This window comes from Mixophyes fleayi, chromosome 9 (genome assembly GCF_038048845.1).
Source record: "Mixophyes fleayi isolate aMixFle1 chromosome 9, aMixFle1.hap1, whole genome shotgun sequence".
NCBI lineage: Eukaryota > Metazoa > Chordata > Amphibia > Anura > Limnodynastidae > Mixophyes > Mixophyes fleayi.
Window position 1 is genome coordinate 132,859,968 of NC_134410.1, and position 13,052 is coordinate 132,873,019.

Below are 13,052 nucleotides of genomic sequence, written 5' to 3' on the forward strand. Positions count from 1 at the left end.
TATTTGTATACTAACAGCTCTGCAAAGCTTAGCAATGTATTTTGAAATGTCCTTTCTATGGAATAGAATGAAAAGAATTACTAGAATATAAGCAGGAGAGCAATGTCCTGTCGGTTTGTTAAGAAACAGACTTGAGCTAGTGTAATGAGTCAGTGCTTATATTTATACAACAATGTACAAGACACAAACAAATAAGACAATGCAAAAACATTGTCTCTGGCAGTGTCTCTCATGACTCATTATCACATATGTAATGTTGAGTTGCTGAATTCAATATTATTCATTCTTGTTATAGTAAAGCCCAGAAAATTGTTTCCATTTTTGTGCCACAAAGTCCCACTTCTTCAAGTAAACACTGTTCTCCTTATAATTATCACATCTACTACACAATCCCACCTTCTATGACCTGGGCACATCTGAGACAATCATAGACTCCATGACCCCATCAGACTGCTGGCGGTGTCTGCTGTGTACATTGCCAGCCATTATGGTAGGAATCTCCGCTCATGTTTCTGCTCTGTAAGGTGCGGAGATTCCCGCCATAACATTGGCGTGATGTGTCTCGGGGACGTCCACATCACACTGGACTGAATATGTCCCTAGGAGTAATTTGCAACTTCCTCACAGTTGTGTGTACAGAGTTTTCTCTAGAGCTGTACGACACAGAAACATTTCTGGATTGTACTATTTATGCTGTGTGAGAGTGTCCTATCAGAGCCATATATGGTGTGTGAGGCCTTGGACTAAGATCTATGACATTGGTGATAACTTACTACAAATAACATCTTTCCTTTCAGATACAAGCTGCAAGTCTCCCGATTATCCCTTTACACCATTATCCTGCACTACAACACCTCACCAATATCCCCATTCTCACATATACATACGACCAACCTTGGCCCCTCCCACTTGACATATGTAATACATATGTATGATACGCGTCTCACTCATCCACATGATTCTTGTGTCTCCCACTCCTGTTGTTTCAGATAATTACATATAACAAAGAGTCTGCACGTGGATGAACTCGCATAGATTAAAACATAATTCAATTTAATAGAACAATAAAAAAAGCTATTTAAATAGTGCACAAATTGTGATACATCCTCAAATAAACATACAATTCTCTATATAAAATTAAAATGTACAAACAGTATGGATTCAAATAAGTCTTACCAAGATTTTCTCTTTCATAAAACAGCATTACAAAAACATTTCCTTCATGTAAGTGACCTAACCCTATGAAATAAGAAACTTGCAGAACTGAGCTTTGATTTTCCTGCACAGTTTCAGCCCTTCTCGCATATAATGAGAACCTAGAGCATTGGTGGACACTGAAACTGGTTGTTGATACATCAGTGTTGTCTTGTCTTCTATCTGAAAGCTGTATCAGAAGGAAGCTGATGACTGAGACCCCGTTAGCTGATTTTCAGATTAACTCCTCATGTATTATAAGGAGTCTTAATCCCTAAGAGAGAACCGGGGAACGTGTCACACACAGCAGCAGAGAGTGGAACAGTCCATCTTGGCTGGGTCTCCGCCGTTTCCCGCTTTCTTGTTGATCTTAGGAAGTAGGAGAACAAAGGACATGGCCAGCGAGCAGTGATAGAAACTGTGCACATAGGTATAGTCCCATTCCTAGAGATACAAATTAAAAGGTTAATATAGGGAGTTGGGGGCACTGTAACACATCCTAATGTATGGTTAGATTGTACGCTCCTCTGAGCAGGGCCATCTCTCCTCCTGTTTCCACCACTTCTAACTCTGCTCTCCAGCTACTTAGCCCTCCTCCTCGAGGGTCCTCCACCCCACGTCCACTCTCGCTCCCTCCTCCCCCCTGGGGGTCTCCCTGTCTTCCGCGCCCTCCTTCTTGGGCCCCGTCGTTTGCGGATCCTCCCTCCCCCTTCCCTGCCCTCTCTAGCTGTGCATTGAGCGTACTGAGTTGCTGTGTTTACTGTACTGTGCTGTCTCCCATTGTATTGTGATTTTGTTTGTCTCTGTACGGCGCTGCGGATGCCTTGTGGCGCCTTATAAATAAATATTAATAATAATAATAATAATGGTTACAAGCAGGCCACTTTGGTACTATGGGGTTTGGCTAATGAAGACAGTTGAGCTATGATTATCATTCATTAATGTCTGTGATGAGTCTGTCGCACTTCTGAGGAGACTTGAAGGGTCATTTATGAAGGTGCAGAAATGTTGGCCTGCCGAGTACGTCATGTGCCTACATTTGTGCCAATGCTCCCTTTTATATGCAAAGCCCTTGTATTAGAGCATCAGTAATGACTAAAGGAAGCATCTGCTGATAGGAGCAGCTGGGAGCATCTTCTGCTGGATGCAGGCTCTGTGCACCTCGTGTTATGGGGTAAGATATTCAGGGGTGGATACTGAACATTTTGGTCGCACCCCCAGATTAACAGGGATGCTGAAATGATTTTTACACGTGCTTGGAATAGGCAGAGATCGGGAGCCCCTCTATAATTTCAGTGCATGAATCAAGTGTACATTATATAGAAAAGCACAATTTGACCAGTGTATTATAAACATTTAAATGTACAATAGTGACACATGAATTAAAACTCAATGTCCCCTCATTCTCACGACTTACTTAAACTGTGAATGAGCATTATTTTAGGACAAAATAATAAATGTCAGTTTTCAGGGGACAGCCACATATTAATGTAAAGTTCTCATTTATTAATAAGGCATCGCAGCAGATATATCGTAGATATCTGCAGCTTCGCCTTTTTCTTTGAATTCCAAAGAAGTCCCCATAGATGTCTGAGGACTGCTATCCTGCACTATGTAACAAGTTCCGAAAATCAAAGACTTTTGGAACTTTTGCACTATGAAGCTGGCGTTAGCCATTGAGCCCTATGGGGAGAGCATTGTGGTAGACGGATCTTCAGATCACAACTTACCTGCTCTCCCCTCCGGTCACTATCGCAGAGGTGCTCGCTTTACGATAGTGACCATAGAAAAGAGAGGAGAGGGTTCTTCGCGGGAACAGCAGTTTTTCATGACTGCCGTTCCTGTTGAAAGTTTTAATAAATACTGACAATATTTCACTCCTTATCTTTGCGATAAGGAGTGAAAGGGATCGTCGTTAAAATGCGGTGATTAATAAATATGTCTGATAGTGAGCTGAACTCTCCTTCTCAATCTGCAATCCCGTAAAGGCTCGATCAGAAGCCGTTACTTGTTAGGTTAACACTGTCCATTTCAGATAGGAATAATGTTTATCTTCTACACCAGATGACTGGTAGGCAGAGCCGTTATGTGGGACAGTACCTCAAAGAAGAAGCGCAGCATCAACGCCAGAGCTCCAAAGCAGAAGCCAGGTCCAATCTGCTGAGTGTACACACTCTTATCCGGGTACAGCCCTTTCTTCTCCTTCATTTTTGTTAGCTGGAAAAAAAATTAATGCAAAAACGTACGTTGGATATTAGTAATGGCTGTCAGTATATACACAGAATGTAGCGTCAGAGAGCACCCACAAGTGTAATGTGATGTACACACAGCGGAAGCAGCCTATCACGTCGCTAGGAATCGGGGACGTGACTAAGACATAAGGTTCATTCTCAGTGATGTCATTGGCTGCATTATCCTACAGCCCAAAGAATGGCTGCTTATAGTGTTATCATGGGGTTAAATGACTTACCCATTTAACTGAGATCATCAGCACAGCAGTCCCAATAGGACCCGAGTAGACCCCATATCCCCATCGATCCTGATATATCCTCACTGCAATGGTGAGGACACCAAACATCACCAGCGTGGACCTCTTGGGTTCATCGAAGTCAGCCAATGCTAAAGAGATAACAGACTGTCATCTGGGGGCTCATACTAAAGACACAAGCCTTCATGTATATATGTAACTGGACGGACATTGGTGTATTGAAATCCAACTTAACCTGACCGTGTTTCTGGCTTTCAAATTGTTTGGAAACCAGAGGTGACGGGAAAGTGAGATGCATGGTGAAGGCCTGGAGCATACCACTGTCAGGAACTTGGGCATAGTATCCGTGTAGTAATATATAATACAAGACATCATATTCTAGGAAAGACACTATGTAACCTTCGCAAGATAAATACATGTGTGTATAGCAACCATCAATATGTATGTTGTAAAATATGTATTGTATTGTGTCTGTTCCATCTGTTAGAAGATACAATAGCCAGAGTTCAGTACAATGTCAGACACTCTTGGTATGTTTGGGCTGCTATGATCCTCGGAGTTGGAGAACCATCCCTAGTGTCACTATAACATCACATCAAGCTTACCTAGTAAAGACACCCACATGGACAACGCTGTCCCGTAGACACTAAAGTATTCCAGGAGATCATATTTCATGAAGCAAATCACTGATAGCCCAGGACCGTCGCAGGCATGGTAAATCTGTAAAGACAGGGATCATCGGTGGTTAGCAGAGGGGCAGTGAGAGGGAGGGGTGGGGACAGTTGTTGTTTGCTTAAGAAATCCCAAAAGACTGCCCTGGTCTGTTCAAAGAGCACAGCTGACAGATACAGCACATGTTTAAAGGGCTTTAAAGATGCTTGGCTATCAGACCATGTACCAACTGTTGTGTATGTGTAAGCAATACGGGCAATTGCTGTTCTCCCCAGTCATTGTCCCTCTACTGTGTAAATGTCTGTCTGCTGATTCACTGACTGAAGGAGAATACACATGTAGTATGTACCACAGTGTGCAACTATTGTAATGTAGCCATGTAGTTTTATATGTGTATCCTTTATCTGCTCTACTTGTTGGGACTATCCTGTTTAATAGATGACTATTGGCCTGACTCACAGTAGTGCCCGTCTTCCCCTTTGTGCCAACATAATTGTGTTAAAGTAGTGATTTCATTTAGTGTTGTAGTTTTAGTTGATTATTGGTTTACTATTACCTTACCTTAAGGTTCCCAACCTTTTAATGACCTTGGGCCTGATTCAGTAAGGAACTTGGGCAAGAATTTGAATAAGTTTTCTGGACAAAACCATGTTACAATACAAGGGGTGTAAATTACTTTATTATTTTGCACATAAGTTAAATACTGGCTGTTTTTTCATGTAACACACAAATACTTTATAGCTTATTTGTACACTGAAATTTAAAGCTGGTATTTGTATGCTACATGACAAAACAGCCAGTATTTAACTTGTGTGCAAAATAATGAACTAATTTACACCCCTTGTATTGTAACATTGTCCAGAAAACTTAAGTAAGAAAACTTACTCAAATTCTTGCCTAAGTTCCTTAATGAATCAGGCCTCCTATCTCTACCACCCTCCTGCTCACTGTTACCCTCTTTCATAGTGCTATATTTTCCAAAGCATTGCTTTTACCAGGGCATTTAATGTACATAACCTATTGGAAAGTGAATGTAACAATGATCAGAGATCTCTATTCTAAGTGATAGTAAAGCTGGTTCAGTCTAATGGGACAGCACAACTGCTATTTGTACTGTTTATTATTTTGCCTTAGTCCCTCCTGTAATCTGAAAATTCATTGGGTCTGTAAACGGTGCAGTCTTACAGTTACTAAACGTTCATAACAGTTACACGACTCCCAGAGTGACACATTATACTGAAGGGGATAGATGTGGGGTACAGCAGATTGTTCTATTTACACCATGCTATTATATAAGTCCTGGGGGTATATTTACTAAACTGCGGGTTTGGTAAAGTGGAGATGTTGCCTATAGCAGCCAATCAGATTCTAGCTGACATTTTGTAGTATGCACTAAATAAATGACAACTATAATGTGATTGGTTGCTATAGGCAACATCTCCACTTTTTCAAACCCCTAGCTTAGTAAATATACCGCTATATGTTTTCTCAAAATAGAAAAATAGTTTCCTTACCGCAATGAAAAACATGGTGAAGAAATAAATCATAGCTTCCATGTGGAACTTCCTCTTTGCTGCTATGCTGATAGTTGGCAGGAACGCCAGGCTGCTGATGGTTGGTAAGAGAAGCTTTGCCACTATAGAGCCCATGGTAATATAAGACGCTAGAAAGATGGCTAAAATGTTCCAGTGCTCGTGGAAGTGGACTGGTTCTCTTGGGGCTGTGTGTGCAGACTGAGGCACAGCTGACTCAGTGGAGATTTAAAAAGTTAAATGTCCAACACATGGACGATGCTATGTAGAGTGGCAACAGGTGCCATGCTAGGGTGCAGGTCCATGACAGCTGAATTGTTCTATTTAAATGTCCAATGTTAACCCTTTCAGAGAGGGGAATGCTTGATATCAACGTGACTGAATTTCCCTGACAGAAGTATCATTATTGTTGAGTCATTGTAAATTTTTCTCATGGTATAAAATTATGTCCATTTTTCCCTATCCATTACAATGTGATGTGCTTGTCATTACTACCCATTATCGTGCTGACCACCAGTATAATAGCAGTTATTATAAGCATATCATGGAGATGCCTCACGATCTGAAACTAATTTTGCAACATCAAATTATTATTTAGGGAACATAAATATGTTCTTAACTGCTGATCCTAAAATTAGAGTAAAAAGATCATAATATTGAATGAATTGAGTACATGGAAACAACCAACAAGTTGTTACAGTGGGCAGTAATTGTATAGTACAAGTGACCACACACAGTGTAATACAGCACCAGTGTCTTCCTGACTATAGTCAGACCACTGTCACACTATTGGCTCCACGTTCTAGTCATTGTTCATTTGGCACAAAGTCCGGTTTACATACAGAGACATTTCTGTGCTATATGTATCCATGGTGGCTTTGCAAGGTGTGTTTGTTTTTTTTTGTTTTTTTTCCACTCTAAATGGGTCTGGTGTTTTCCGGGTTATAAGAGGAACATCAGTTCATCTGTGCTGCCACTGTGTAGTCCAGTCATTGTGGGGGCATGAGCACAGAAGAAAGCAAACTGCTATTGGAAGGAGCAGGACAAGCAGGGGTATCTTGCACGTATATTTGAGGGATTGAATGGGAACACGTGATCCTTCCATAGACGTTTGCAGCAGAAGAGCCATCACAACATGCCACATGTAACACCTGGACCTGTCTGTATACGCACCCTTTGAGATGAGGGCTGTTTGGTAGACACTGGAACAGGTATTTGTTTCTTTAGTTATCTGTGACAGCTCTCACTGATGTCACTGGCTCCTAGTGACTGGATAGGCTGCATTCTTAGTGAGGTAACTGGTTCCTAGTGACTGGATAGGCTGCATTCTCAGTGATGTCACTGGCTCCTAGTGACTGGATAGGCTGCATTCTCAGTGATGTCACTGGTTCCTAGTGACTGGATAGGCTGCATTCTTAGTGATGTCACTGGCTCCTAGTGACTGGATAGGCTGCACTCTCAGTGATGTCACTGGCTCCTAGTGACTGGATAGGCTGCATTCTTAGTGATGTCACTGGCTCCTAGTGACTGGATAGGCTGCATTCTTAGTGATGTCACTGGCTCCTAGTGACTGGATAGGCTGCACTCTCAGTGATGTCACTGGCTCCTAGTGACTGGATAGGCTGCATTCTCAGTGATGTCACTGGCTCCTAGTGACTGGATAGGCTGCATTCTTAGTGAGGTAACTGGTTCCTAGTGACTGGATAGGCTGCACTCTCAGTGATGTCACTGACTTCTAGTGACTGGATAGGCTGCATTCTCAGTGATGTCACTGGATCCTAGTGACTGGATAGGCTGCATTCTCAGTGATGTCACTGGATCCTAGTGACTGGATAGGCTGCAATCTCAGTGATGTCACTGGTTCCTAGTGACTGGATAGGCTGCACTCTCAGTGATGTCACTAGTTCCTAGTGACTGAATAGGCTGCACTCTCAGTGATGTCACTGGCTCCTAGTGACTGGATAGGCTGCACGGTCAGTGATGTCATTGGTTCCTAGTGACTGGATAGGTTGCACTCTCAGTGATGTCACTGGCTCCTAGTGACTGAATAGGCTGCATTCTCAGTGATGTCACTGGCTCCTAGTGACTGGATAGGCTGCACTCTCAGTGATGTCACTAGTTCCTAGTGACTGAATAGGCTGCACTCTCAGTGATGTCACTGGCTCCTAGTGACTGGATAGGCTGCACTCTCAGTGATGTCACTGGCTCCTAGTGACTGGATAGGCTGCATTCTTAGTGATGTCACTGGTCCCTAGTGACAGACTGCTTTCTCAGTGATGTCACTGGTTCCTAGTGAATTGATAGGCATGCTGGTTTAGTCCACAAAATGGCTGCCTCTACTGTTTATATATGTCAGGTACACTTTTTACTATTGTTTTGTGTTGTAGGATTTATATCTGCCAAATCATTTTACTCCTCTAGTTTATAATACAGACGTTATGATGGCATGCAGAGCACAAGTCACTGAACTACTGACGGTATAGCTATGTCCCTGGCATTCTCCTGGCGTAGATCTTGTCACTTGTGTTCCTCAAAGGAAATGTTTTACATTACTGCGGGGTTACGTCTCTTCACCATCACTATGTGACGTTTTACCTACAGAGAACTAACTGTGTCCGGCTGGTACTCATTGCTGTTGACCCACTAGGTTACCCCTTTGCACACAGATAGTAGCAATATGTCATTCCAGAGATTTGTAGAGATTACTGAAGAATCTGACCACAGAGCAGTCATACAGGGAGTACCTGACTCATAGACCAACCACTCCATCCCCTCCCTGCATTCCGCTCATGCTGCTCTCCCTTATTGCAGATTCTATTAGGAATATTGCTGAAATATGTCTTACCTACAACTGAGCTGTAATACACCCTACATATCAGGCAGCAATGTCTCTTGTGGCTTACTTAATCACTTTATATCTAAAAATACACATTGTGAGTGACATTAGTAGGTAGTAAGTGTTTCTATGCCTAAAATATATATTGCTATATTAAGTTTTATTTGCAGTGGACGACCCTTCCACCTTGTTGGGTGTTGGAGCTGCTGCGTCTAGTGATTGTATCTGGGAAGGTATATCCCATGTATGAACACAACTCTCCCACTGTACATGTAGATTTGCAGCAAGATGCACAGATTTGCAGAGCTGGCGGCATTTGCAGAGGAACAGAAGTTTGCACAGGCTGAGTAGAGGAGTGGGGGGTTTCAAGCCAAGTATGGGGGGTGCACACAATTTTGCAGAGCAGTTTTGAAATGAGTTTTCATTTTGCTGGGTGAAATTAGTAAAATGAGACAAAGAGGGAGGCTGGGCCTGTTTTTAAGGGGTGTTTTGTGCTGTGTGGAGGAATGTATGGCCAGGGCACTGAGCTGGTGGCCTTAAGGTCTCATGCTGTACTTTTACTGGGACACATGATGTACGTCAGAGGTGAAACACACTCCAATGTCATTAAAAAGGTCACGCAAAAGTGGTGTGTGTGTGTGTGTGTGTGTGTATGTGTATATATGTATATATATATATGTGTATATATATATATATATATATATATATATATATATATATATATATATATATATATATATATATATATATATATATATAATTATATTGTGTATATTACACTCTGTACCAATCTCCCTCGCTCTCACAAGTCATTAAAGCCATACACTATGAACAGTTGTGTAGTGACTGGACAGGAGGTTTGACTTCTGCAGAGGTCAAGGGGCACCTTGCTCTGCGCTGGGTGGACCCTGCAGGGAATTTTGTGATGTGCTTTATGAATGAGGCCCAACTGTATTTACCAATGTAAACAAACTAAACAGTGCAGAATTCATCCGATTATATTCTCCTCTTCTGTTACTTGGTCTTTCCCAGCCACATATGTTTATCAAGGCAAAATAATACAGAGAGGGGTGATGGATAGAGGGGCATGATTATGTGGGGTACCCAGTTGTTAATTTCATACGTATTCACTAACAAAGCCCGTGGTGGGACAGATACTTGCACACTGTTTTCTTTTCATGCATATATTTATATTGCTGTGCGTGTATTTATGGAACATGATTAGTATAAGAGTCTTTATGCTCTGTGCTGTCTCTAAATGTAATTTCTGTGCAGCATATTCTACTCTCTGACAGTATCAAAGACTTTCATCCTGCTCTGATCGCTCTCTCCTTTCTCAAGGGACAGTTGTCTCGCTGTCTCATATGTTCAGCTCTGCCAGCTGCCTAATCTCTTGTATGGCGCTCACAGATGCTCGTCCTACAAACCTTAATATCTTCTGCTCTACAGGGACTGTCATGTATGTGATATGTCGCCCTGTGCGAGGTGACTGTAAGAGAACGGTGCAGGATGGGGATAGTGATAATTACCGCCAAGCTTTAATGAGTACTTTCAGCTAACGTGTATATAGCTCATCCCTCACCCACAACTGACCTGGTAGACAGGGGAAAGTGTATATAGCTCAGACAGACGTTTAACCCCTCAATCCAACTGTCCCATGCAGTCATCATACCCAGATATGAAGGTGCCAGCACTGGGCCTCCAGTGTTTGATGTTATGCGCACGTGTAATGTTGGCTGCAGATCCGTGATTCTCACTTCTAGCCTCCATTCAATTTAGTTCAGTTGTTCAAATGTCTATTATTGTTTGTTGGGGAAGGTTGTTTTTTCTTAGTTGTTATCTAGATGGAAACTTGATGGGTAGAAGGTTAATTGGATGTTGTGAGACAAACTGACAGCGAAGATTGAGAATTTAAATTTTGTCATTTTGTCATTTTTTATCTTTATTTTGCTGATTTGTTTGTTGACATTTTGCTTATGCTTTTAGTTCACAGTTTGCTGTATTTGCTGTGCGATAGGTGCAGCGATATTGACTTTCTTCAGTTTCTGTGAGGTTTTTTTTGTTAAATTTTATGTCTGCCTCTTGCAAATTGTGTGGGTTCTAAGGATGTCACTGTTCTACTTACTCTCAGGGACAGATCTGCCCATGGTAACAGGGATGTGTCCAATTATCCTTTCTGTTATTTGGTGCAGACTCCTGAAGTGATGTCTGAGGTCTCTTCCAGTCACATTCACCCCAACAGGAAGAAAGAAGTGTCACAATGTTGTGTTTTGGGAGAAAGAGATGATTCCTCCACTGACGATCCATTAGTCTCCCTCTGTGTTCTGTCTATACCTTCTCCATGATGACTGTCTGGTATATTTGATAAAAAATAAACCTTTTCTGGTCTTCACTTCTTGCCTCTATAATATATCTGCTCCCTGTCTGATTTGTGTTTCAATAACCGATTAACTGATTCTATTAAAAAAAAGTATATTATTATTTTACTTTTTAGATTGTTATGAAGTTTCAGTTCCCTGTCATGCACTTGTATCTTATGCACTATAAGTCCTGAGTACCCCTTAAGGACATGTGTAAAATCACGTTGCTTTTTTGTATATTTGCATAATTTGAGGTCCACTCCTGCCCCTAACCATATTCAGCAAAGATACCCCAAACTTCCCATAAGAATGAGTTAAGATTGCATTCCTGCAGACAGCGCCGGTATAAACCATTCAATGACGCTGAAATAGCCGCATGATGTCACTGACTGCCGCTTACGGGTCAGGCCGGCGTCTTTATACCAGCACAGATAACCTGTTATGTGTTTTCCTAATGAGTTCAGCTTTCTGAAGTATCATTTCCACATTGCTCAGCTTGGAGGGAGAGTGAGTGGTAGTTATAGAAGCAGACATGGCCTTTAATGGTCTGTCTATTCCTCTGTATTTCTCTCTGGAATAGGAAACGGCGTGTCTAGTACAGGTGGGCATATTGTAGCCTGATAATGTGCAATACTGACCTCACATCAACTGTTGTCTATATCCCTGGATAATATTTCTGTAGGACTTTATGACACCAGGACAGGGGCCATGAAACAATGTGTTGCCATAGTTTAACAATGCAGGATATTCTGTATAATCCTTTTCAGGTGTTCTTTAGAAAAACATTTAGCAATGAGTTCTCTGGCTGCTACCAGGTATGTGTCCCATTCCTCCTGCAAATCATTCAGTAAGTGAATGTGCAGAGCAGCTGTGTGCCTGGGCTCCACCCTCTGTCCTCCTGCACTTCCAGCAGCTGTCCAGACAGCTCACAGACATGGCGTCCCGGGGGCTCTGCGTGTGTTTTAGGAGGTGAGGATTACTGTGTGACCAGGACCCTGCAGCATGTACACGGTTACACTATGGGAATATCTGTGATAAAGGGCAGGGCCGCTCGCTTATGTAAGACATCTGCATTACATAACTGACATTGAGGCCTGAATGCAGAGTGAATGTCACTACCTTACATTTCTTTCCTTATTAGAATGACTGGAAATAATCTACAAAGTGGTCACTACATACTACCAGATTTGGCAATATGTCCACTCTCACGTCCCGCGTTACTAAGGGTTATATACAAAAGAGCAGGTCCTGTCATGCAAAAGCCATTTGGTTTTTACATGTCAAAATGGTGCTGTCTGCATCTCTAAATGAGATTGAAGGGAAGGGACATTTTCTGGGAGTTAGCGCAGCACTTATATACATTAAATCTTGCTGTGTGCCTTTGTCTAATACTTCTGTGGAATTCTGGTGCCCGTTATATGGGAAGACACGATTCTAGCAGATTTTTACCAATGTAATAACAATAGCATCTTTTAAACAGAAAAGTGCCATAAAAATAAAATAAGGATATTACAGATGTACCTTAATCCCCTGAGTATCGTCCTAACTGATGCATGTGTTCAAGTTAAAAGCAAGGAAATGTTCTGCATTAAATAAGGGGGAGGTCTGTGATCCTACGCTGCCCAACCCAGAAGAAGGGGGTTATTTTCCCACTAGTGATGGGTCCTGTAATGGGTAGGTTTTATATTATCATAAGGTAACATTGGATTTACATGTCCATACACAGGTAGCTGGGGGGGTTGCAAATGTTCACACCACCCCTGGGAGGAGAACAGGCAGGGGCATTTGTGGAGTTCAGATTCGGAGTACTTCTGCACCTACGTCCACTAGTTCTCAATCCCTCTTTAATTTATCCCCCAGCTCTCCAGTGGTGATAACTGCTCCTATTGAGCGCTATTGAAGAGCTGCAGGCAGATTCTGGGCTCCATGGCTGTATGAGCAGTAAACATTGGTATCTCTGGATTAATGGT

The 13,052-nt window shown here is 42.1% G+C and overlaps 1 protein-coding gene across 1 annotated transcript; it reads right to left on the reverse strand.

The window, feature by feature from the left end:
- Positions 1-1,160: 1,160 nt before the first annotated feature.
- Positions 1,161-6,064, reverse strand: LOC142101740 (protein myomaker). Its single transcript, XM_075186134.1, has 5 exons — positions 5,869-6,064; positions 4,288-4,402; positions 3,665-3,813; positions 3,295-3,411; positions 1,161-1,638 (listed from the first exon to the last, which is right to left on the reverse strand). The coding sequence occupies exons 1-5, from the start codon at positions 6,001-6,003 to the stop codon at positions 1,492-1,494; spliced, it is 663 nt and encodes a 220-aa protein (XP_075042235.1). The 5' UTR covers positions 6,004-6,064; the 3' UTR covers positions 1,161-1,491.
- Between the last annotated feature and the right edge of the window lie 6,988 nt (positions 6,065-13,052).